We start from the raw sequence: 26,993 nt of genomic DNA, 5'->3' as shown, positions 1-26,993 counted from the left end.
GAATGTGTCTACAGTTTCGTCACCCAACAATGTGAAACCAAATACGGTGCACTGCAGATGGTGGTTACAACCAACAAACATTCCCAGGGGTTTGTGAAAGCACCTAGAGGGGGGGGGGTGAATAGGTGATCCTGTAAAACTTCAAAACTTAAGCCACAAAACTTGTCAAGTGTTAGCACAATTATGGCCAAGTGGCTAGAGAGGAGTCAAAACACAATAACCACAAGAATTCAATCACAGAGATGACACGGTGGTTATCCCGTGGTTCGGCCAAGTACAAAACTTGCCTACTCCACGTTGTGGCGTCCCAACGGACGAGAGTTGCACTCAACTCCTCTCAAGTGATCCAATGATCAACTTGAATACCACGGTATTCTTGCTTTTCTTTTCTCAATCCCGTTTGCGAGGAATCTCCACAACTTGGAGCCTCTCGCCCTTACAAAAGATGTTCACAGAGAGTCACGGAGCAAGGGAGGGATTAGCAACTCACACACGACACAAAGATCACAGCGAATACGCACACACAAGACCCAGACTTGAGCTCAAAAGACTAGCACACTAGAACAGAGCTCAAATCACTAGAATGTCGAACAAGTGCGCGAGATTGATGTGTGAGTGATCAAGAGTGCTCAAGGAATGCTTGGTGTTTTCCTCCATGCGCCTAGGGGTCCCTTTTATAGCCCCAAGGCAGCTAGGAGCCGTTGGGAACAAATCTGGAAGGCCATCTTTGCCTTCTGTCTCGTGGCGCACCGGACAGTCCGGTGCACACCGGACACTGTCCGGTGCCCGATTTGTTTCCTTAAACAGCGCATCCGACCGTTGCTGTCAGAGTCAGATCTGCGCACCGTTGGCGCACCGGACATGTCCGGTGCACACCGGACAGTCCGGTGCTTCCTTCCGACCGTTGGCTCGGCCACGTGTCGCGCGCCGATCGCGCGGCCGACCTGAAAGGGAAATGTGCCTTTGGGCCATTTCTAAGTATTTTGGTGATTGAGTGCAAACACAAGTGCTTAAATGTGAAAATATGCCCAAGGATGAACAAAGTGCAAATCACAAGTTAAGGTATGTTTCTAAGCCTTAGTACATTGGTTTTGTGTACTAATATATTTGTCTAAGTGTTAGAAACAGAAAGAAGAAGAATAGAGAAAAGGAGAAGGGACTTGGCTGTGTGCTGCCAAGACCCAGCTCGGTCTGGAGCACCGGACTGTCCGGTGTGCACCGGACAGTGTCCGGTGCGCCAGGCTGGCGCGACTCGAACTGGCCGCTCTCGGGAAATTGGCCGGCGGCGTACGGCTAAAATTCACCGGACTGTCCGGTGTGCACCGGACTGTCCGGTGAGCCAACGGTCGGCCAGGGCCAACGGTCGGCCGCGCAATCCGCGCGGGACACGTGGCCGAGCCAACGGTCGGAAGACGGCACCGGACTGTCCGGTGTGCACCGGACATGTCCGGTGCGCCAACAGCGCCAGATCTGCCAACGGTCTGCAACGGTCGTCTTCGCCGTTTAAGGAAACAAATCGGGCACCGGACAGTGTCCGGTGTGCACCGGACTGTCCGGTGCCCCCGACGACAGAAGGCAAGGATGGCCTTCCGGATTTGCTCTCAACGGCTCCTAGCTGCCTTGGGGCTATAAAAGGAGCCCCTAGGCGCATGGAGGAGACACACAAGCAACCTTTGAGCATTCTTGATCATCCACACTAAGTCTCTGCGCATTCGTTTGTGTTTCTAAGTGATTCGAGCTCTGTTCTAAGTGAGAACTCTGAGATAGTCTTGTGAGCTCGATTCTTGGCCGTGTGTGTGCGCTTTTGCTGTGGATTTGTGTGTGTTGCTTCCCTCCCTTACTCTGTGTTTCATTTGTGATCATATACTTGTAAGGGCAAGAGACTCCAATTTGTGGAGATTCCTTGCAAACGGGATAGTGAAAGGAAAACAAAACACCGTGGTATTCAAGTGGGTCTTTGGACCGCTTGAGAGGGGTTGATTGCAACCCTCGTCCGTTGGGACGCCACAACGTGGAGTAGGCAAGCGTTGGTCTTGGCCGAACCACGGGATAAAACCACTGTGTCACTCTGTGCTTGATTCTCTTGTGGTACTGTGTTTTGTTGAGATTGTTGAGACTTCACCTTAGCCACTTGGCAATAATCGTGCTAACACTTAACAAGTTTTTGTGGCTTAAGTTTGAAGTTTTTTACAGGATCACCTATTCACCCCCCCCTCTAGGTGCTATCAATTGGTATCAGAGCCGTTCTCTTCACAAAGGGACTAACCGCCCGAAGAGATGGATCCTAAGGGGAAGGGTATAGTGATCAACGACAAAGAGAAGGAATCCTTCGTCAACGAGCCGAAGGACGATAAGCCTACCGACTCCGGCTCGGGCCAAAGACGGAAGGAAGGGAAGAAGAAGAAGACCAGGCGCATCAAGGAGATCGTCTACTACGACAGCGACGAGTCTACTTCTTCCCAAAAGGACGAGGACCACAACGACTACGAGAGAAGAAAACCGGTTAATTCGAACTTTTCTTTTGATTACTCTCGTATTCCGCAAAGTTCACATTCTCATTTGCTCTCCATTCCACTCGGCAAGCCCCCACACTTTGATGGAGAGGACTACGGATTTTGGAGCCACAAAATGCGTAGTCACCTATTCTCTCTCCATCCTAGTATATGGGAGATTGTAGAAAGTGGAATGCATTTTGATAGCTCGGATAGCCCTATGTTTATCAATGAACAAATTCATAAAAATGCACAAGCTACTACTGTTCTCTTAGCATCTTTGTGCAGGGAAGAGTACAATAAGGTGAGCGGCTTGGACAATGCCAAGCAGATATGGGACACCCTCAAGATCTCTCACGAGGGGAACGACATCACCATGCTCACCAAGATGGAGTTGGTGGAGGGCGAGCTTGGACGATTCGCCATGATAAGGGGAGAAGAGCCAACTCAAACTTACAACCGGCTCAAGACCCTTATCAACAAGATAAGGAGCTACGGAAGCACGCGTTGGACGGATCACGACGTCGTCCGCCTAATGCTCAGGTCATTTACCATTCTTGATCCTCATCTCGTGAACAATATTCGTGAGAACCCCAGGTACACGATGATGACGCCCGAAGAAGTACTTGGAAAATTCGTGAGCGGGCGGATGATGATCAAGGAGGCAAGGTACGTCGATGACGCGTTGAACGGTCCAATCCACGAGCCTCAACCCATTGCTCTCAAGGCATCGAGGAGCAAGGAGGCACTACCAAGCAAGGTGGCGCAAATTGAGGCGGCCGGGCTTAATGATGAAGAAATGGCTCTCATCATTAAGCGCTTCAAGACGGTGCTAAAGGGTCGCAATGGACAGCCGAGCAAGACTAAGACCAAGGGGAAGCGATCATGCTTCAAATGCGGTAAGCTTGGTCATTTTATTGCTAACTGTCCCGATAATGAAAGTGACCAGGAAAAGGGGAACAAAAGAGAAAAGAAGAAGCAATACAAGAAGGCAAAGGGCGAGGCGCATCTAGGAAAGGAGTGGGACTCGGATTGCTCCTCCTCCGACTCCGACAACGAAGGACTCGCCGCCACTGCCTTCAACAAATTGGCTCTCTTCCCCAACGAGCGTCTCACATGTCTTATGGCAAGGGAGAAGAAGGTGAGTACTCAAGACTCCACTTATGCTTCTTCTAGTGATAGTGAGTCTAGTGATGATGACATAGATTATTCATGCTTGTTCAAAGGCTTAGATAGATCTAAGATAGATAAAATCAATGAATTGATTGATGCATTGAATGAAAAGGATAGGCTTTTAGAAAAGCAGGAGGATTTATTGTATGATGAACATGATAAATTTGTAGAGGCACAAAAATCATATGCTTTAGAAGTAAAAAGAAATGAAATGCTTTCTTATGAACTATCTACTTGTCATGAAACCATTTCTACTTTACAAGGTGTTAACAATGATTTAAATGCTAAGTTAGAAGTAGCAAATAAATCTAATTCGTGTGTAGAACATGTTAAGATTTGCACTAGGTGTAAGGATTTCGATGTTGATGCCTGTAGTGAACATCTAGTTTTAATTTCCAAATTAAATAAGGAAGTGGCTAGTCTTAATGCCCAACTTAAGACTAGCAAGAATGAAGTTGATAAAATAAAATTTGCAAGGGATGCCTATACGGTTGGTAGACACCCCTCAATTAAGGATGGTCTTGGCTTCAAGAGAGAGGCCAAGAACTTAACAAGCCATAAGGCTCCCATCTTCGTCAAGGAGAAAGGGAAGGCCCCTATGGCTAGTAATGCTAAAAAGAACCATGCTTTTATGTATTATGATAGAAGAAATGCTAGAAATGCTTATAATGATTTTGATTCACATGTTTATGATTCTCATGCCATGTTTGCCTCTAGTTCGTCTTATAAGCATGATAGGGATATGCCTAGGAGAAATATTGCTCATGTGCCTAGAAAGAATGTTATTCATGCTCCTAGGAAAGTAGTGAATGAACCTTCTATAATTTATTGTGCTTTAAACACTTCCTTTGCTATTTGTAGAAAGGATAGGAAAATAGTTGCTAGGAAGTTAGGGGCAAAATGCAAGGGAGACAGGACTTGCATTTGGGTCCCTAAGGACATTTGTGCTAACCTTGCAGGACCCAACATGAGTTGGGTACCTAAGACCCAAGCCTAAATTTGCCTTGCAGGTTTATGCATCCGGGGGTTCAAGCTGGATTATTGACAGCGGATGCACAAACCATATGACGGGGGAGAAGAAGATGTTCACCTCCTACGTCAAAAATAAGGATTCCCAAGATTCAATTATATTCGGCGATGGGAATCAAGGCAAGGTAAAAGGGCTAGGTAAAATTGCAATTTCTAATGAGCATTCTATATCAAATGTATTCTTAGTGGAGAGTCTTGGATATAATTTGCTATCTGTCAGTCAATTATGTCAAATGGGATATAATTGTTTATTTACAAATGTAGATGTGTCTGTCTTTAGAAGATGTGATGGTTCACTAGCTTTTAAGGGTGTACTAGACGGCAAACTTTATTTAGTTGATTTTGCAAAAGAAGAGGCCGGTCTAGATGCATGCTTAATGGCTAAGACTTGCATGGGCTGGCTATGGCATCGCCGCTTAGCACATGTGGGGATGAAGAACCTCCACAAGCTTCTAAAGGGAGAACATGTGATAGGTCTAACAAATGTACATTTCGAAAAAGATAGACCTTGTGCAGCTTGTCAGGCAGGTAAACAGGTGGGAGGAGCGCATCACAGCAAGAATGTGATGACCACGTCAAGACCCCTGGAGCTACTGCATATGGACCTCTTCGGACCCGTCGCCTATCTAAGCATAGGAGGAAGTAAGTATGGTTTAGTTATCGTTGATGACTTTTCCCGCTTCACTTGGGTGTTCTTTTTGCAGGATAAGTCTGAAACCCAAAGGACCCTCAAGCGCTTCCTCAGGAGAGCTCAAAATGAGTTTGAGCTCAAGGTAAAGAAGATAAGGAGCGACAACGGGTCCGAGTTCAAGAATCTTCAAGTGGAGGAGTTTCTTGAGGAGGAAGGGATCAAGCACGAGTTCTCCGCTCCCTACACACCACAGCAAAATGGTGTGGTAGAGAGGAAGAATAGGACGCTAATCGATATGGCGAGGACGATGCTTGGAGAGTTCAAGACCCCCGAATGCTTTTGGTCGGAAGCTGTGAACACGGCTTGCCACGCCATCAACAGGGTCTACCTTCATCGACTCCTCAAGAAAACGTCATATGAGCTGCTAACCGGTAACAAACCCAATGTATCTTACTTTCGTGTTTTTGGGAGCAAGTGCTACATTCTAGTGAAGAAGGGTAGAAATTCTAAGTTTGCTCCCAAAGCTGTAGAAGGGTTTTTGTTAGGTTATGATTCAAATACAAAGGCGTATAGGGTCTTCAACAAATCATCGGGTTTGGTTGAAGTCTCTAGCGACGTTGTATTTGATGAGACTAATGGCTCTTCAAGAGAGCAAGTTGTTGATTGTGATGATGTAGATGAAGAAGATGTTCCGACAGCCGCTATACGAACCATGGCGATTGGAGAAGTGCGGCCACAGGAACAAGATGAGCAAGATCAACCCTCTTCCTCAATTATGGTGCATCCCCCGACTCAAGACGATGAACAGGTTCATCATAAGGAGGCGTGTGATCAAGGGGGAGCACAAGATGATAACGTGATGGAGGAAGAAGCGCAACCGGCACCTCCAACCCAAGTTCGAGCGATGATTCAAAGGGATCATCCCGTCGACCAAATTCTGGGTGACATTAGCAAGGGAGTAACTACTCGATCTCGATTAGTTAATTTTTGTGAGCATTACTCCTTTGTCTCTTCTATTGAGCCTCTTAGGGTAGAAGAGGCCTTGCTAGATCCGGACTGGGTGTTGGCCATGCAAGAGGAGTTAAACAATTTCAAGCGCAATGAAGTTTGGACACTGGTGCCTCGTCCGAAGCAAAATGTTGTGGGAACCAAGTGGGTGTTCCGCAACAAACAGGACGAGCACGGGGTGGTGACGAGAAACAAGGCTCGACTTGTGGCAAAAGGTTATGCCCAAGTCGCAGGTTTGGACTTTGAGGAGACCTTTGCTCCTGTGGCTAGGCTAGAGTCCATTCGTATTTTGCTAGCATATGCCGCTCACCATTCTTTCAGGTTGTACCAAATGGATGTGAAGAGCGCTTTCCTCAACGGGCCAATCAAGGAGGAGGTGTACGTGGAGCAACCCCCTGGCTTCGAGGATGAACGGTACCCCGACCACGTGTGTAAGCTCTCTAAGGCGCTCTATGGACTTAAGCAAGCCCCAAGAGCATGGTATGAATGCCTTAGAGACTTTTTACTTGCTAATGCTTTCAAGGTTGGGAAGGCCGATCCAACTCTTTTTACAAAGACATGTGATGGTGATTTGTTTGTGTGCCAAATTTATGTCGATGACATAATATTTGGTTCTACTAACCAAAAGTCTTGTGAAGAGTTTAGCAGGGTGATGACGCAGAAATTCGAGATGTCGATGATGGGCGAGTTGAACTACTTCCTTGGGTTCCAAGTGAAGCAACTCAAGGACGGCATCTTCATATCCCAAACGAAGTACACGCAAGATCTGCTAAAGAGGTTTGGGATGAAGGACGCCAAGCCCGCAAAGACGCCGATGGGAACCGACGGACACACCGACCTCAACAAAGGAGGTAAGTCCGTTGATCAAAAAGCATACCGGTCAATGATAGGTTCTTTGCTTTACTTATGTGCTAGTAGACCGGATATTATGCTTAGCGTATGCATGTGTGCTAGATTTCAATCCGATCCTAAGGAATGTCACTTAGTGGCGGTGAAGCGAATTCTTAGATATTTAGTTGCTACGCCTTGCTTCGGACTCTGGTATCCAAAGGGGTCTACCTTTGACTTAGTTGGATACTCAGACTCCGACTATGCTGGATGTAAGGTCGATAGGAAGAGTACATCGGGGACGTGCCAATTCTTAGGAAGGTCCCTGGTGTCATGGAACTCTAAGAAACAAACCTCCGTTGCCCTATCCACCACTGAGGCCGAGTATGTTGCCGCAGGACAGTGTTGCGCGCAACTACTTTGGATGAGGCAAACCCTCAGGGACTTTGGCTACAATCTGAGCAAAGTCCCACTCCTATGTGACAATGAGAGTGCTATCCGCATGGCGGAAAATCCTGTTGAACACAGCCGCACAAAGCACATAGACATCCGGCATCACTTTTTGAGAGACCACCAGCAAAAGGGAGATATCGAAGTGTTTCATGTTAGCACCGAGAACCAGCTAGCCGATATCTTTACCAAGCCTCTAGATGAGAAGACCTTTTGCAGGCTGCGTAGTGAGCTAAATGTCTTAGATTCGCGGAACTTGGATTGAATTGTAGCATACATGTGTTTATGCATTTGATCAGGTTCATTCTGCATTTTGTTGCTTATTGTGGTGCTCAAGTTGTACCAACACTCCCTGGACCTCACAAGTCCGTTGCAAAGTGATGCACATGTTTAGGGGGAGATGTGTTACAACTTGACCCTTTGAGACTAACCATTTGCTTGAGTTTGCTTGATTTAGTCTCGAAGGATGATTGAAAGGGAAAAGGTGGACTTGGACCATGAAAGACTTCCACTGCACTCTGATGAGAGGGTAACTAATTCCAAGTTCATCTCATGAAATCTTATTGCCATTTGCTCTTAATTGAAGACTTTGGTGAGGCAATGGGGTTAAAAGGCCAAGATTGATCCCGTTTTGGTGCTTGATGCCAAAGGGGGAGAAAATAAAGGCCAAAGCGATAAATGGATCAGCTACCACTTGAGAAATTTTGAAAATAGTAGGATAGAGTTTTTGTTTTGTCAAAAGCTTTTATTGTCTCTTATTGTCTCTATTGTCAAAAGTTGGCTTCTTGTGGGGAGAAGTATTGAGTATGGGAAATAGGGGGAGTTTTTTGAAATCTTTGATCAATCTCTTTTGGAATGACTCTCTTTATACTTCAACATATGTGTTTGACTTAGAGATAGAGATTTGAGTTTGATTTGCAAAAACAAACCAAGTGGTGGCAAAGGATGATCCATATATGTCAAAATTGAATAAAACCAATTTGAGTTTTTATTTGAAGTGATTTTGCACTTGTGCTATCTACTTTATGTTGTGTTGGCATAAATCACCAAAAAGGGGGAGATTGAAAGGGAAATGTGCCTTTGGGCCATTTCTAAGTATTTTGGTGATTGAGTGCAAACACAAGTGCTTAAATGTGAAAATATGCCCAAGGATGAACAAAGTGCAAATCACAAGTTAAGGTATGTTTCTAAGCCTTAGTACATTGGTTTTGTGTACTAATATATTTGTCTAAGTGTTAGAAACAGAAAGAAGAAGAATAGAGAAAAGGAGAAGGGACTTGGCTGTGTGCTGCCAAGACCCAGCTCGGTCTGGAGCACCGGACTGTCCGGTGTGCACCGGACAGTGTCCGGTGCGCCAGGCTGGCGCGACTCGAACTGGCCGCTCTCGGGAAATTGGCCGGCGGCGTACGGCTAAAATTCACCGGACTGTCCGGTGTGCCAACGGTCGGCCAGGGCCAACGGTCGGCTGCGCAATCCGCGCGGGACACGTGGCCGAGCCAACGGTCGGAAGACGGCACCGGACTGTCCGGTGTGCACCGGACATGTCCGGTGCGCCAACAGCGCCAGATCTGCCAACGGTCTGCAACGGTCGTCTTCGCCGTTTAAGGAAACAAATCGGGCACCGGACAGTGTCCGGTGTGCACCGGACTGTCCGGTGCCCCTGACGACAGAAGGCAAGGATGGCCTTCCGGATTTGCTCTCAACGGCTCCTAGCTGCCTTGGGGCTATAAAAGGAGCCCCTAGGCGCATGGAGGAGACACACAAGCAACCTTTGAGCATTCTTGATCATCCACACTAAGTCTCTGCGCATTCGTTTGTGTTTCTAAGTGATTCGAGCTCTGTTCTAAGTGAGAACTCTGAGATAGTCTTGTGAGCTCGATTCTTGGCCGTGTGTGTGCGCTTTTGCTGTGGATTTGTGTGTGTTGCTTCCCTCCCTTACTCTGTGTTTCATTTGTGATCATATACTTGTAAGGGCAAGAGACTCCAATTTGTGGAGATTCCTTGCAAACGGGATAGTGAAAGGAAAACAAAACACCGTGGTATTCAAGTGGGTCTTTGGACCGCTTGAGAGGGGTTGATTGCAACCCTCGTCCGTTGGGACGCCACAACGTGGAGTAGGCAAGCGTTGGTCTTGGCCGAACCACGGGATAAAACCACTGTGTCACTCTGTGCTTGATTCTCTTGTGGTACTGTGTTTTGTTGAGATTGTTGAGACTTCACCTTAGCCACTTGGCAATAATCGTGCTAACACTTAACAAGTTTTTGTGGCTTAAGTTTGAAGTTTTTTACAGGATCACCTATTCACCCCCCCTCTAGGTGCTATCACGACCGTTGGCCTGGCCGACCGTTGGCTCACCGGACAGTCCGGTGCACACCGGACAGTCCGGTGAATTTTAGCCGAAGTCGCCGGAGAAAAACCCGAGAGCGGCTGGTTTGCTCCGCGCTGGTCTGGCGCACCGGACACTGTCTGGTGCACACCGGACAGTCCGGTGCCCCAGCCCGAAGCAGCCTTTGGCTGTACACAGCCACTCTCCACTTCTTTTCTTTTCTTCTTTCTCCTGTTTCTAACACTTAGACAAGATGTTAGTACACAAAACTAATGTACTAAGGCTTAGAAACATACCTTTACTTGTGATTTGCACTTTGTTCATCCATGAGCATATTTTTACATTTAAGCCCTTGTGTTTGCACTCAATCACCAAAATACTTAGAAATGGCCCAAGGGCACATTTCCCTTTCAATCTCCCCCTTTTTGGTGATTTATGCCAACACAACATAGAGCAACTAGAACAGGTGCAAAATCACTTCAAATAAAAACTGACTTTGAGTTTTATTCAAATTTTGGCATATATGGATCATCTTTTGCCACCACTTGGTTTGTTTTTGCAAATCAAACTCAAATCTCTATCTCTAAGTCAAACACACATGTTGAAGCATAACGAGAGTCATTCCAAAAGAGATTGATCAAAGATTTCAAAAACTCCCCCTATTTCCCATAATCAACACTTCTCCCCACAAGAAGCCAACTTTTGACAATAGAGACAATAAGAGACAATAAAAGCTTTTGACAAAACAAAAACTCTATTCTACTATTTTCAAAATCTCTCAAGTGGTAGCTGATCCATTTATCACTTTGGCCTTTATTTTCTCCCCCTTTGGCATCAAGCACCAAAACGGGATTAATCTTGGCCTTTTAACCCCATTGCCTCACCAAAGTCTTCAATTAAGAGCAAATGGCAATAAGATTTCATGAGATGAACTTGGAATTAGTTACCCTCTCATCGGAGTGCAGTGGAAGTCTTTCATGGTCCAAGTCCACCTTTTCCCTTTCAATCCTCCTTCGAGACTAAATTACCAAACTCAAGCACATGGTTAGTCTCAAAGGGTCAAGTTGTAACACATCTCCCCCTAAACATGTGCATCACTTTGCAACGGACTTGTGAGGTCCAGGGAGTGTTTGTACAACTTGAGCACCATAATAAGCAACATAATGCAAAAAGGAACATGATCAAAAGCATAACTACATGTATGCTACAATTCAATCCAGGTTCCGCGAATCTAAGACATTTAGCTCACTACGCAACCTGCAAAAGGTCTTCTCATCTAGAGGCTTAGTGAAGATATCGGCTAGCTGGTTCTCGGTGCTAACATGAAACACTTCGATATCTCCCTTTTGCTGGTGGTCTCTCAAAAAGTGATGCCGGATGTCTATGTGCTTTGTGCGGCTGTGTTCAACAGGATTTTCCGCCATGCGGATAGCACTCTCATTATCACATAGGAGTGGGACTTTGCTCAGATTGTAGCCAAAGTCCCTGAGGGTTTGCCTCATCCAAAGTAGTTGCGCGCAACACTGTCCTGCGGCAACATACTCGGCCTCAGCGGTGGATAGGGCAACGGATGTTTGTTTCTTAGAGTTCCATGACACCAGGGACCTTCCTAAGAATTGGCACGTCCCCGATGTACTCTTCCTATCGACCTTACATCCAGCATAGTCGGAGTCTGAGTATCCAACTAAGTCAAAGGTAGACCCCTTTGGATACCAGAGCCCGAAGCAAGGCGTAGCAACCAAATATCTAAGAATTCGCTTCACCGCCACTAAGTGACACTCCTTAGGATCGGATTGAAATCTAGCACACATGCATACGCTAAGCATAATATCCGGTCTACTAGCACATAAGTAAAGCAAAGAACCTATCATTGACCGGTATGCTTTTTGATCAACGGACTTACCTCCTTTGTTGAGGTCGGTGTGTCCGTCGGTCCCCATCGGAGTCTTTGCGGGATTGGCGTCCTTCATCCCAAACCGCTTTAGTAGATCTTGCGTGTACTTCGTTTGGGAGATGAAGGTGCCGTCCTTGAGTTGCTTCACTTGGAACCCAAGGAAGTAGTTCAACTCGCCCATCATCGACATCTCGAATTTCTGCGTCATCACCCTGCTAAACTCTTCACAAGACTTTTGGTTAGTAGAACCAAATATTATGTCATCGACATAAATTTGGCACACAAACAAATCACCATCACATGTCTTTGTAAAAAGAGTTGGATCGGCCTTCCCAACCTTGAAAGCATTAGCAAGTAAAAAGTCTCTAAGGCATTCATACCATGCTCTTGGGGCTTGCTTAAGTCCATAGAGCGCCTTAGAGAGCTTACACACATGGTCGGGGTACCGTTCATCCTCGAAGCCAGGGGGTTGCTCCACGTACACTTCCTCCTTGATTGGCCCGTTGAGGAAAGCGCTCTTCACATCCATTTGGAACAACCTGAAAGAATGGTGAGCGACATATGCTAGCAAGATTCGAATTGACTCTAGCCTAGCCACAGGAGCAAAAGTCTCCTCAAAATCCAAACCTGCGACTTGGGCATAACCTTTTGCCACAAGTCGAGCCTTGTTCCTCGTCACCACCCCGTGCTCGTCCTGTTTGTTGCGGAACACCCACTTGGTTCCCACAACATTTTGCTTCGGACGAGGCACTAGTGTCCAAACTTCATTGCGCTTGAAGTTGTTTAACTCCTCTTGCATGGCCAACACCCAGTCCGGATCTAGCAAGGCCTCTTCTACCCTGAAAGGCTCAATAGAAGAGACAAAGGAGTAATGCTCACAAAAATTAACTAATCGAGATCGAGTAGTTACTCCCTTGCTAATGTCACCCAGAATTTGGTCGACGGGATGATCCCTTTGAATCATCGCTCGAACTTGGGTTGGAGGTGCCGGTTGCACTTCTTCCTCCATCACATGATTATCTTGTGCTCCCCCTTGATCACATGCCTCCTGTTGATGAACCTGTTCATCGTCTTGAGTTGGGGGTAGCACCATGGTCGAGGAAGAAGGTTGATCTCGTTTATCTTGTTCCTGTGGCCGTACTTCTCCAATCGCCATGGTTCGTATAGCGGCTGTCGGAACATCTTCTTCATCTACATCATCACAATCAACAACTTGCTCTCTTGGAGAGCCATTAGTCTCATCAAATACAACGTCGCTAGAGACTTCAACCAAACCCGATGATTTGTTGAAGACTCTATACGCCTTTGTATTTGAGTCATAACCTAATAACAACCCTTCTACAGCTTTGGGAGCAAACTTAGAATTTCTACCCTTCTTCACTAGAATGTAGCATTTACTCCCAAATACACGAAAGTACGATACATTGGGTTTGTTACCGGTTAGTAGCTCATACGACGTCTTCTTGAGGAGGCGATGAAGGTAGACCCTGTTGTTGGCGTGGCAAGCAGTGTTAACGGCTTCCGTCCAAAAGCACTCGGGGGTCTTGAACTCTCCTAGCATCGTCCTCGCCATATCGATGAGCGTCCTGTTCTTCCTCTCTACCACACCATTTTGCTGTGGTGTGTAGGGAGCGGAGAACTCGTGCTTGATCCCTTCCTCTTCAAGGAACTCCTCCACTTGAAGGTTCTTGAACTCGGATCCGTTGTCGCTCCTTATCTTCTTCACTTTGAGCTCAAACTCATTTTGAGCTCTCCTGAGGAAGCGCTTGAGGGTCCCTTGGGTTTCAGACTTATCCTGCAAAAAGAACACCCAAGTGAAGCGGGAAAAGTCATCAACAATAACTAGACCATACTTACTCCCTCCTATGCTTAGATAGGCGACGGGTCCGAAGAGGTCCATATGCAGCAGCTCCAGGGGTCTTGAAGTGGTCATCACGTTCTTGCCGTGATGCGCTCCTCCCACTTGTTTACCTGCTTGACAAGCTGCACAAGGTCTATTTTTTTCGAAATGCACGTTAGTCAAACCTATCACGTGTTCTCCCTTTAGAAGCTTTTGAAGGTTCTTCATCCCCACATGTGCTAAGCGGCGATGCCACAGCCAGCCCATGCTAGTCTTAGCTATTAAGCATGCATCTAGACCGGCCTCTTCTTTTGCAAAATCAACTAAATAAAGTTTGCCGTCTAATACACCCTTAAAAGCTAGTGAACCATCACTTCTTCTAAAGACAGACACATCTACATTTGTAAATAGACAGTTATACCCCATATGACATAATTGACTAACAGATAGCAAATTATATCCAAGACTCTCTACTAAAAATACATTGGAGATAGAATGCTCATTAGAAATTGCAATTTTACCTAACCCTTTTACCTTGCCTTGATTCCCATCACCGAATATAATTGAATCCTGGGAATCCTTATTCTTGACGTAGGAAGTGAACATCTTCTTCTCCCCCGTCATATGGTTTGTGCATCCGCTGTCGATAATCCAGCTTGATCCCCCGGATGCATAAACTTTCTTCTCCTTAGCCATGAGACACGTGTGACGCTCGTTGGGGAAGAGGGCCGATTTGTTGAAGGCGGTGGCGGCGAGTCCCTCATTGTCGGAGTCGGAGGAGGAGCAATCCGAATCCCACTCCTTGCCTATATGCGCCTCGCCCTTGGCCTTTTTGTAGTGCTTCTTCTTCTCCCTTTTGTTCCCCTTTTCCTGGTCACTTTCATTATCAGGACAGTTAGCAATAAAATGACCAAGCTTACCGCATTTGAAGCATGATCGCTTCCCCTTGGTCTTAGTCTTGCTCGGCTGTCCATTGCGACCCTTTAGCACCGTCTTGAATCTCTTGATAATGAGGGCCATTTCTTCATCATTAAGACCAGCCGCCTCAATTTGTGCCACCTTGCTGGGTAGCGCCTCCTTGTTCCTTGTGGCTTTGAGAGCAAAAGGTTGCGGCTCGTTGATCGGTCCATTCAAGGCGTCGTCCACATACCTTGCCTCCTTGATCATCATTCGCCCGCTGACGAATTTTCCTAGGACTTCTTCGGGCGACATTTTGGTGTACCTGGGATTCTCACGAATATTATTCACTAAATGAGGATCAAGAACGGTAAAGGGCCTGAGCATTAGTCGGACGACGTCGTGGTCCGTCCATCGCATGCTTCCATAGCTCCTTATTTTGTTGATAAGGGTCTTGAGCCGGTTGTATGTCTGAGTTGGCTCCTCGCCCCTTATCATCGCGAACCGTCCAAGCTCGCCTTCCACCAACTCCGTTTTGGTGAGCAAGGTAACGTCATTCCCTTCATGAGAGATCTTGAGGGTGTCCCAGATCTGCTTGGCGTTATCCAAGCCGCTCACTTTGTTATATTCATCCCTGCACAGTGAAGCTAGAAGAACAGTGGTAGCTTGTGCATTCTTATGGATTTGCTCATTAATGAATGAAGGGCTATCCGAGCTATCAAATTTCATTCCACTTTCCACAATCTCCCAAATGCTTGGATGGAGAGAAAATAGGTGAGTACGCATTTTGTGACTCCAAAATCCGTAGTCCTCTCCATCAAAGTGAGGAGGTTTGCCAAGTGGAATGGGAAGCAAATGAGCATTTGAGCTATATGGAATGCGCGAATAATCAAAAGAAAAGTTTGAGTTAACCGTCTTTTGTTTGTCGTGGTCGTCGTCCTTTTGGGAAGAAGAGGACTCATCGCTGTCGTAGTAGACGATCTCCTTGATGCGTCTTGTCTTCTTCTTCTTCCCATCTTTTCGCTTGTGGCTCGAGCCCGAGTCATTGGACTTGTCATCCCTTGGCTCGTTGACGAAGGACTCCTTCTCCTTGTCGTTGATCACAATTCCCTTCCCCTTAGGATCCATCTCTTCGGGCGGTTAGTCCCTTTCTTGAAGAGAACGGCTCCGATACCAATTGAAAGCACCTAGAGGGGGGGGGTGAATAGGTGATCCTGTAAAACTTCAAAACTTAAGCCACAAAACTTGTCAAGTGTTAGCACAATTATGGCCAAGTGGCTAGAGAGGAGTCAAAACACAATAACCACAAGAATTCAATCACAGAGATGACACGGTGGTTATCCCGTGGTTCGGCCAAGTACAAAACTTGCCTACTCCACGTTGTGGCGTCCCAACGGACGAGAGTTGCACTCAACTCCTCTCAAGTGATCCAATGATCAACTTGAATACCACGGTATTCTTGCTTTTCTTTTCTCAATCCCGTTTGCGAGGAATCTCCACAACTTGGAGCCTCTCGCCCTTACAAAAGATGTTCACAGAGAGTCACGGAGCAAGGGAGGGATTAGCAACTCACACACGACACAAAGATCACAGCGAATACGCACACACAAGACCCAGACTTGAGCTCAAAAGACTAGCACACTAGAACAGAGCTCAAATCACTAGAATGTCGAACAAGTGCGCGAGATTGATGTGTGAGTGATCAAGAGTGCTCAAGGAATGCTTGGTGTTTTCCTCCATGCGCCTAGGGGTCCCTTTTATAGCCCCAAGGCAGCTAGGAGCCGTTGGGAACAAATCTGGAAGGCCATCTTTGCCTTCTGTCTCGTGGCGCACCGGACAGTCCGGTGCACACCGGACACTGTCCGGTGCCCGATTTGTTTCCTTAAACAGCGCATCCGACCGTTGCTGTCAGAGTCAGATCTGCGCACCGTTGGTGCACCGGACATGTCCGGTGCACACCGGACAGTCCGGTGCTTCCTTCCGACCGTTGGCTCGGCCACGTGTCGCGCGCCGATCGCGCGGCCGACCGTTGGCCTGGCCGACCGTTGGCTCACCGGACAGTCCGGTGCACACCGGACAGTCCGGTGAATTTTAGCCGAAGTCGCCGGAGAAAAACCCGAGAGCGGCTGGTTTGCTCCGCGCTGGTCTGGCGCACCGGACACTGTCCGGTGCACACCGGACAGTCCTGTGCCCCAGCCCGAAGCAGCCTTTGGCTGTACACAGCCACTCTCCACTTCTTTTCTTTTCTTCTTTCTCCTGTTTCTAACACTTAGACAAGATGTTAGTACACAAAACTAATGTACTAAGGCTTAGAAACATACCTTTACTTGTGATTTGCACTTTGTTCATCCATGAGCATATTTTCACATTTAAGCCCTTGTGTTTGCACTCAATCACCAAAATACTTAGAAATGGCCCAAGGGCACATTTCCCTTTCAGTTTGTCATATAGATTTGTCTTATGAGTTGTATCAAAGGTAACTGCATCTCCAAAGTCAATGTAATCTGCTTGCTGGCTAGCATGGGACCAAAAAATGCTCAAAATCTTTCCTTCTTGGTCTAGTTGGAAGTCAGAGAAAAACTGTGGGTTATCTTTTTTACACAATGCAAAAAAGATAGGAGCTTAGACACACCATTGGCATTTCTTTCTCTTTGTCGCGCTTTCTTCCTGTGAACATTAAACAATATGCCATAGTCAATACGTACACAACGTCATTATGTCATTATATCAGTGTAAATAACAAAATGACTTACAGGTTGATCATGTCTTGTGTAGTTAACGGTACATTCTCTGGTCCACCATGCATTTCTGAAACAAAATCCATAATACAGTGTTGCGGAATCCTGCTTTCTTGCATCGCACTAAGGAACTCCATGTATTCTGGATCATGTGTCTTGTTGCACTGTAACTGATTCTTTTCTGTATCCTTTCTGAAGAACTCATGATTATGTTCCAAATGAATAAGATCAATCCGCACTGAAATGATATTCTCTTTGGCATCGTCATAGATTTTTTTAAGTTTCATTCCAGCTCTGCATTGTGTTCGCTTGGAAATTGTATTTCGCACTTTTGGAGTACCATTTCCTCTTTCGGCACGCTTGCCTTCCATTGAACAATTCAACCACTTGCAATTTTTTCTCTCCCTATATCTCTTCAATGGAAATCCAACTTCATATGCATATCGGCTATAAAATTTGTACGCCTCGTCCACATTACTAAATGTCATACCCACCTTCGGTACCAATCGTTGATCTATACTATCATCCTATTCAATTAATGGAGTCGTCATGCAGTGCACATATATAAAAAATAAGCTTCTAGCATGGCGAATTTCTAGAACTTCATAAATTGCACGGACTGTATAACTAATACATGTGTATTCGGTGAAATCATAACTTGCACGGAAATTGTATAACAAATACATGGGTATTCCTTTGAACTTACATGGCTTTGGAGAATGTGTGGTGTGTCCTGCTCATGTTCACCAATTGTCCGCATTGGTATCCGCTGACTTGTTCCCACCAAACTTGGATGAACTGTGTTGCCTTCTTCAACAATTCCTGGCGCCGGTAATGCAGCCGGTGGAGTTACAGCATTCCGGCCATCGGTCGTACAGGGTGTCGTCATCGCCGTATCTTCTCCACACTGCTCCGATCCCCTGGCCGTCTCCTTTGTGTATGCCCTAACTCTTCGAGAGCTATGAACAAAAGCTGCGGCGGCTGTGTGTAGGCCGTTTTTTTTCACCTCCTATACTCGCCTAAACCGTCCTAGCCTATATTCATGGCATGATCCAATATCCTGCGCGATTTGCTGCGCAGTTTGCATGTCGCGAGATTTACGTGAACTATCCGTTACGATTACATGACCATTGTGTTACATTTCCATAAACATGCATCACCCTATCGTGCGACCGCCCCACGTTCCCGAACGACGCGCGCGTCACCCCACTACCCGAGCTGACCACTCTCGTCCCGTCAGATGCGAATTTACGCAGCCAATAACGGCAAAATACGCAAGCATAACGCGCGTCCCACGTCTACACACCCGACCCCCGGCCCCTCGTTACCATTTATGCATCTTTTTCATTCAAATTCCGTATGCATAAACGCCCCACCTTGAATCGATGCATGCGTGGGTAGTCCCACCACCTGCCACGTCGACCCGCGCCGAATTTACGCAGCCAATAACGGCAAAATACGCAAGCATAACGCGCGACTCACGTCTCCCCACCCGAGCCTCGGCGCCACGTTACCATTTATGCAGCTTTTTCATTCAAATTCCGTATGCATAAACACCCCACCTTGAATCGGTACCTGCGCGCGGTAGTCCCACCACCTGCCACGTCGACCCGCGCCCCGCACACCTAGCCAGGCCGGGGGCCGGGGCTCTCTCTAGTAATGGAAGCCCTGGGCTTCCATTACCTCGTCCCTATATATATATATATATATATATATATATATATATATATATATATATATATATATAAATATGTGAAAATTGATAGAGCTACATGAAGTGCAACGCAAGCGTCACGACGTCCCCCCTCCTAGTTAGATAAAATATTTATTCGGTGGTCCCGATACTTTATGCATATAATATACTAGATCGACCTCCATCTAAAATCATGATGTTGAAAAGAGAATTATTATAAAGCATAGATATTCCACATCAAATTTAAAAAAGTAATAGTCGTGTGCCCGTACATCGCTATGGTTTTATATATATAACATATGATAAATTTTATTTTAATAAAGCATAAAATATATATTTTCTATTGATTAGATGGGTGTGAATATGGAGCCAACAACCAAGATTCAAATACTCACTTATACATAATTTCAACTTATTTTTTACATAAACTCTCCTATTATAGTAGTATAGAAGAGATTATAGGAGTGCGAGTTGATTCTAAATAAATATAGGTTTTTAAAAAAAATATTGGCGTGGGACGACCGTTGAAACGGGTGCTTTAATATAGTAAAAGATATTAGGGTCATCTTACAATCACCTAAAAACTAGTAAAAGTTCGCACCTAAAATTAGTTGAGAGGTTTACAACGAGTTAACTAATAAACCAACTAATTGTTGGTTATACCCTCCAAATAGCCATTAGTTGTTAGCTACTCCAACCCAGCTAAAACCAAATAATTAGCTTAAGAGGTTTTTAACGGGGCCTAAGTTTATAACAAGTTATTCTTAAACTTACTTTCGAATGTCGCTCCTTACTGCACTATAGTAAACGAAATCATTTTCAACGGTCAGAAATCACAGAAAATAAGCCCTTCACCAACAAAAATAAGTTGTTTTCGGTGCCAAAAGACTTATGTTGGCGATTTCTAGTTGCCGAAAATATGTGGCCGAAAATAGGCCTTAATTTTCCGTGGCCGTACCTAGGCCACCGAAAATGCCTATTTTCTATGGCCACTGGTCGTCAAAAATAAGCAATTTCAATGTAAAAATATGCAACTTGCAATTATCATCACAAGAAGATTTTATTCTACATTGATCTACAAATAATATGTAGTATTCAAATCGACATGAGGCCTAAGGGACAAAAACAATGTCCTCATAAGTGAATTAAAGATTCAAGGTATTCTCAAACAAAATAGTATACATATGTTGCGATTCAACAATGTGGTTCAACTAGTATACAGAATAAATAAAAACAGATATGAAAAGTAAAAACATAAGAGCATAAGAGTAGCAATTCAGGAATGGGATTCCAACACACCACAATATTAAGCCATCCTCTTGTTTCACCTTGGACCTTTTCTTTGGGATCCTGCCCCATATAAGAAATAATTATTAGTAGTGAAACAAGAGTTGCAAGATAATGAGGTTCATAGCAACTCAAGATAAATAGTGCTGAACACCCTGAGTTGTTGATATTTAATTCATGGAAGTCTAAATTGCATCATTGAATCATTGCATCTCAATGCCAATGTTGAATACTAAGCTCGGACTCAATTATTTTATCCTAATCAAGTTTAACTACTCCAAGAAGAAAACACATAATGTTACACTATCGAAATTTGGCTTTTTGTCGAGTTTCACTCGGTGAAATAAGACTCTTGGCACAGACCTTGTTTACCAAGGGCAAAACACTCGGTGTAGAAAGACACTCGGCAAATATGGCTTTATCGAGTGTCATACCCTTGGCAGAATGCGACGCTCGGCAAAGGATCGTCAGTTGTCGTCTATAACTGACGGTCGTTAGCTTCGTAGAGTGTCAGGCGCTGATACTCGGCAAACCTATATTTTGTCGAGCGTCACTTGGCAAACACTCGACAAACCTAGATTTTTCCGAGTGTCTTTCCTTGACACTCGGTAAAGTATATCTTTTTTCTCGAGTTTTATGACCGTAACACTCAGCAAAAAAGGCACGCCTGGGAACCGGTAAAGCTTCTTTGCCGAGTGTTGTGGCCGAGGCACTCGGCAAACAAGCAACCTTTGTCGAGTACCTTCTAATGCACTCGGTAAAGATACTACCAAAGAGGCCCAGTGGTGCTCCCATTGCCGAGAGCTAGTCCAGCTGGCACTCGGCAAAGAGGGAGCCTTTTGTCGAGTGTTTCTTAGAGCACTCAACAAAGGGACTAGAAAAGGGGCCCATGGGAGGATCTTTGCCTAGCGTTAGTCCAGCAGACACTCGACAAAGAGGAAGCCTTTGCCGAGTGTCTGGTAGGACACTCGGTAAATGCTCTTGTCGGCATTTCGGACCCGCGAGGACCGTCAACCGACTAGTAAATTTGTTGCTGCGTGTCCCTGCCCAGATGGGTTGATACAAGATGGAACACAAGAGGGGAACGAGGCTTATGTTATCTCGCACCGGGGTGCTCGTAGTAGGGGTTACAAGCGTTGCGGGAGAGCGAGAACGAGAGAGAGCGAGAAAGAGAGGGTTCGGCCTTGAGGCGAGCCGTCTGAGTCTGCCTCCGCTCGTCTGCATCGTGCGTCCGAGTGTTCGTACGTCTCTCCACGTCTGTCAATGTATGTCCACCCAAACGTGTGTTAATGTGAACGTGCCTTAGGAAGGCCCTGGACATCCCCTTTTATAGATACAAGGAGATGCCCAGCTGTACAATGGGGGTGTAGCTAGGAGCTACGTGGCTGGCGGAGAATTGCCTTGAGCCCTATACATGTACCAACGTGGCCGTCGGAGAAGTGCCTTGAGCCCTGTAGAAGCATAGCTGGCGGTGCGGCATGGATGCTGCTGACGTTTCCTTGCTTCCGTAGGAGGTTGAGAGCAATCCGACGTCATGGGCGCACGCGGGGAACCATCATTACCTGTTACCGGAGTCACCTTAGATGGGACACCGGTCTTGTTCCTTCATAGCCTGAGGCAGCTAGCTAGGAGTAGGGTAATGATGTATCCCCTGTAGCGTAGTCGGTCCGAGGCCGGGGTCGGGCGAGGTGGTGACTCCTCCGAGGCCGAGGCTGAGGTCGGGCGAGGCGGAGTCCTTCTCCCGAGGCTGAGGCTGAGGCTGAGGTCGGGGTCGGTCGAGGCGGAGACCTTCTCCCGAGACCGAAGCTGAGGCTGAGGCCCAGGCTCGAGCGAGGCGGAGCTCCCTGTTGCGCCAGAGGCCGAACTCGGGAAAGGCCGTGACTGTTGTTAGTCTTTCTCTGGTGGCTGGCACAGTTGCCGGAGCGAGGTGAATAGTGTTGTTTTCCTGTCAGAACGGTCAGTAAAGGAGCGAAGTGACTGTGGTCACTTCGACCTTGCCGACTGAGGCACGCGTGTCAGGATAAGGTGTCAGGCGATCCCCGCATTAAATGCGCATGCGATACGGTCGGTTGGTAAGGCGATTTGGTCGAGGTCGCTGCACGACAAAGTCTGCCTGAGCTGGGCTTCGGGCGAGCCGAGGGCGCGCCCACTACCTGAGGAGGCCCTCGGGCGAGGCGTGAATTCGTTCGGGGACTACTGTTCCCGCCCGAGGCTGGGCTCGGAAGAGGTCGCGTCCCACGGTAGACGTGGTCTTGACTTGAACCGTGCCTTATCAGTCGTGTATGGTTTGTTCTGAAGATGTTTTCCAGCCGGATTAAGGAGCATCGGGGGTACCCCTAATTACGGTCCCCGACAGTAGCCCCTGAGCCTCGAAGGGAGCGTTGGTACTCGCTTGGAGGTTCTGCCGGATTTTTTGCAAGGGGACCAGCCCTTCTCGGTTATGCTTTGTTCCGGTGGGTGCGCGCGAGCGCACCCGCCGGGTGTAGCCCCCGAGGCCTCGGAGGAGTGGTTTGACTCCTTTGAGGTCTTAATCCTTTTTGTGAGGCCTCGGTCAGCCTTGTTGTTCCCTCATGCGGCCTGGCTGCAGCCCGGGTGCACGGTCAGGCTCCAAGTTTTCACGTTGGTTTGTTGACGTGGTCAACAGTTTGGTCGTAGCCTTGCACGAGAGCAGCCCCCGAGCCTCTGCACGGAGCGAGAGGACGATCAAGGACCATCTCGACTTTTATTGTACGCCCCTTCGTTGCCTCTCCGCGAGGAGGAAGGGGGGGGGGGGAAGCGCCATGTTACCCTCGGAGGGCACCGAATATGGTGTTTCGAGTGAGTTGCTAGCGAGTGATCCGAGTGGACGCCCGAGCCCCATTCGATAAGGGTTGGCTAGTGGCCCAGAGGCGCGCTCCAAAAGTACCTGCAGGTGATTTGCCGGACCTGGACCCATTCGATAGGGTCCGAGGGCTCAATGCCTCCCTCCGGTGGGATTCCGTTACAAATCGTTCTCGCTGGTCTCGGAAATGTCCTAGGGTACCTCGGGAGCATAGCCCGAGCCTCGGCCATGTAACAGACGTACCCAAGGTCATCCCTGACTCTGCGTGCTCTGGGGCGGCTGTCGAACCCTTCCGAGGGACCAGCCTTCGAACCCCTAATCAGTAAAGGGCTTGGAGCCCGAGTGCTCTAGGGCGGTTGCCGAACCCCGGAGGGCGCAACCTTCGAACCCCTGATCAGTAGGAGGGCTCGGGGCCCGTTTCCTTCGCCGAGAAGGATCCTTTTCGCAATATTCCCTTTCCCGGTCCCTGTGGCAAGAGAGAGAGGAAAAGGATATGAATTTAAATAATGTGGCGCACCTTTTTTGACGTGGTCATCATGACGGAGGTGAAACGGCGCCCGCTTCTCCTGCCGGAGGCTTCGCTTGCCCTGCCAAGGAGTTAATGCGACGGGACGGGTGATTCATGGGGCGTCTGATGCGCGTGCGCGAGCCGTTCGAGGAACAGAACACGGGTGCGTCGTCTTTACTCAGTGGGAGAGGGTTCCCCTGCCGTTTCAGGAGTGGGTGCGAGCCTGTAGGTGATTGGACCGCTGCTTCCGCCCGTCTATTGCTGTAATTACTACTGGTCCGCCTCTGGTCATATCAACCGTTGTGCCTATCCCCGCGGCTGACTGACCCGTGATCGTTGCACTCAATTGGCACTGTTGGTTCACGCGTAGGGCTGCCTTGAGTCCCTGCGTTGGTTCTGCAGTCGAGAAGACGCGGCCCTGGCACGACTGGCAGTGTGGTTTCCTCGCACGCAATAACCGTTGCGCCGGTTACATGACATGTGGGCCCGGGCCTCCATGCTGGACCACCAGATGCGACGAAGATGAAAGGGTGCACAACCGTGGTGCGGTTGCACGCTTCCTACGTGGCGGTCTGCCCTTCCGACCGCTGGTTTCGGCGAGGATGGGGGAATGCTTATAACCGCGGGGCGGTTACATGCTTCGTGTGCGGTGATTTGGCTTCTTCCATTTCGGGTCAGCTCACATGACGTGTGGGACCCAGCCCCCGCTTTGGAGGCTGAGAACCCTGGAGCACGTCGGTGGAGACTTTGCCCGGACGCTTGGGGGTGCGAGTGAGGAGATCTGCCTTTAAAAAGGGACCGACCCCCGGGCGGTAGCCACGCCTTCACACTCCTCGCATTCATCGCGTCTTTCCCCCTTCCGAGCCCCCAGATGGGGTGCACCTGTGTTGTCTTCTTCTTGCTGCTATTGGAGGAGCGCGACCCTGTGGGGGTTGGCGCTCTCCAGTCGTCGCTCGGCTTCAAGGATTTTCATCACGCAGCCCGGCTGCATTCCCCCACCAATGGTCATCCGTAGGGATGATCACCAGCCTTGTGGTGGGGAGAAGCAAGCCGGGCTGCAGCATCTTCCCCACCCTCAGCTTCAAGGATGTTCATCATCCGGGCTGAGGAGGAGGGCACGCCGAGTTGGGTCCTGCCTCCCGCGTGGGCCGGTGACCCGCTTCTTCCTCCAGCATTCGGGGGAGAAGGGCATCCTCTAGCCCTGCGGAGGAGACATCCTCCAGCTATGCAGGGGAAGGTGAACCGCTGCTGCCTGGTCAGGGTGTAGATGTCCGTCCTCCACCCGGGCGACGGTCGTGCCGTGTGTAGGTGGCTGCTGTCGCCGGTGCTGAAGTGGTGGCCGCCGCTGGTGAGGCTTCCCACCGCAGCGGTTGCCTCTGCCGACGAGACCATCAGTGCCACCTGCGCTCCGGACCTATGGCTCTTTGGCTTTAATGGCTGGTTCTCGTCCCCCGCGAGGGGACGTGAACGAGGGCCTTTCAGCGGTAGCGTTCGCCCTGAGGCCATCGTTGCTGCTGTCTAGCCACCCGAGGCGGAGGTCGTTGTCGCACTGCTGGTGCAGTGGTCGTCGGCGAGCCACCTGGAGTTTGTTATCCCGCAGCCCCTCTGGTGTGGAGGTTGTTCATTCCCGTGGGAATGGAGCTGGGTCCCGTTTGTAAGGGAATGTAAGAGCAAAATTTAATTGCCCTAAGTACAGAGATATCTGCTGTAGGTCGGGAAAGCCACCGAGGGTGCTGTCGACATCTACGTAGCATAGTTATCCCAAGTACGTGTGTTTGTTCTTTGTGGCTGCTGAGGCCTGAACATTTGAGAATAAAGCCATGCTTCTTTCCTCTTGTTTCGAGCATTAAGACCTGTTCGTCGGTAGCAGAATCACTTATCCGAGCGTGAGTTACCTTTCGCGGAAGGTGACGAGTAAGGTATCCGTATCCCGGAGGCGTAGGAGTCCCTCAGCTCGGTCGGCCTTGCCGCTCAAGGTCTCTCTTGCTCGTCTTTAGGACTCCGCCATCGATATAGTCGAAAGGCACGAAAGTCGTTTTGGTGGAAAAACTTTTCCGAGGAAAGTTTTCGGCGCAGAGGGGGTTCCTCCTTTCTAGACTCTGAGGCGACCGCCCGGGCCGGGACCCTTGCGGAGGGTCTGGCCGTGGCCGTCGGGTCTGCTTGGTCCGCCCAAGCTAAGGCCTCGCAGCAGCGTGTCCGGGTCGAAGGTTGTTTCGCCCGCTTTGTGACTTTGTTTCTGTCTCCATTCTTCTTCTCGCGGGTCTGAAGAATGTTGTCCGGCTGTCTGCAGGGTTCGAGATGGCTCTTAACGAGTCCGTCAAGAACTGCAAGGCTCTTGCCGAGGCGGCTGAGCAGAAGGAGGCCGACCGCGTGGACATGTCCGAGGCTATCTCGGCTTTCTGCCAGGCCTTTAGCCTCAACGGCGTCCCCCCGGGTAGCTCCCCCCCAGAGTCATCTGCGGGCCTTGGGCGGCCATATGCGCAACAGACTCTGCGGGGCGCTGCACCACGGCGTCAGGCGGGCCTTCGCTGTGCTCGCTTCCCACTACGACGTGGATCTGGAGCGGGTCAGCGAGGGGTATTGCTTACCCGACGAAGAGGAGGCTGCCTTAGCCGAGGTCCAGAGGCTTGACGCGGCTGTCGAGGGCCCAAGCGCGGTGCTGGCTTCCTCCTTCGAGGTGGAGGTCCTTCCGCCCGAGTCACCGTCCGAGGCCGGGCCAGGTTTTGCCGAGGGTGGAAGCGACGCCAAGGGTGATGTTCCTCCTCCTGCCGATGTCTGAGCCTGCAGGAACAGTTTGTTCTAAGTATGCGTATGTTTTTTTTGCGGCCGCTGAGGCCTAAACACTTTTATTGTCGGATTATAAAGCTGCGTTTTCTTTCCTCTTGTTTCGTACGTTAGGACTTGTTCGGTAGCGGAATCGCTTATCCGAGCGTGAGTTACTTTTCGCGAAAGGTGATGAGTGAGGTATCCGTATCCCAGAGGCGTAGGAGTCCCTCGGCTCGGTCGGCCTTGCCGCTTACGTGTCCTCTCGTCGTTTTTAGGATTCCATTACCGATGTAGTTGATAAGTACGAAAGTCGTTTTGGTAGAAAAATTTCTGAGCGTTAGGACTTGTTCGTCGGTAGCAGAATCGCTTATCCGAGCGTGAGCTACCCTTCGCGGAAAGTGACGAGTGAGGTATCCGTATCCCGGAGGCATAGGAGTCCCTCGGCTCGGTCGGCCTTGCCGTTCAAGGTCTCTCTTGCTCGTCTTTATGATTCTGTTATCGACGCAGTCGAAAAGCGCTAAAATCGTTCTGATGAAAGACCTTTCCGAGGAAAATTTTGATGCAGAGGAGGTTAACCCCCTTCTAGCCCCTGAGGGAGGGTCGGGCTTTGC

General features: G+C 48.4%; 1 protein-coding gene across 1 annotated transcript; it reads right to left on the bottom strand.

Annotated features, from left to right (window-relative positions):
• Window positions 1–17,127: 17,127 nt before the first annotated feature.
• LOC109939645 (uncharacterized) lies at window positions 17,128–17,857 on the bottom strand. The gene is made up of 2 exons (XM_020537946.1): window positions 17,323–17,857; window positions 17,128–17,236 (listed from the first exon to the last, which is right to left on the bottom strand). Exons 1-2 carry the CDS (start codon window positions 17,793–17,795, stop codon window positions 17,128–17,130), a joined length of 582 nt encoding a protein of 193 aa, XP_020393535.1. The 5' UTR covers window positions 17,796–17,857.
• Window positions 17,858–26,993: the final 9,136 nt, after the last annotated feature.

This window comes from Zea mays, chromosome 5 (genome assembly GCF_902167145.1).
Source record: "Zea mays cultivar B73 chromosome 5, Zm-B73-REFERENCE-NAM-5.0, whole genome shotgun sequence".
NCBI lineage: Eukaryota > Viridiplantae > Streptophyta > Magnoliopsida > Poales > Poaceae > Zea > Zea mays.
The sequence above is the reverse complement of the archived record's forward strand: the minus strand, read 5'-3'. Positions and strand labels throughout refer to the sequence as shown.

What these genes read in the sequence shown, in the direction of transcription:
- LOC109939645 (XM_020537946.1), bottom strand. Translation starts at nt 17,795, where the DNA reads ATGACATTTAGTAATGTGGACGAGGCGTACAAATTTTATAGCCGATAT. An exon ending in ACACAAGACATGATCAACCT is followed by an intron (nt 17,237 to 17,322) that starts GTAAGTCATTTT and finishes TAATGTTCACAG; the next exon opens with GAAGAAAGCGCGACAAAGAG.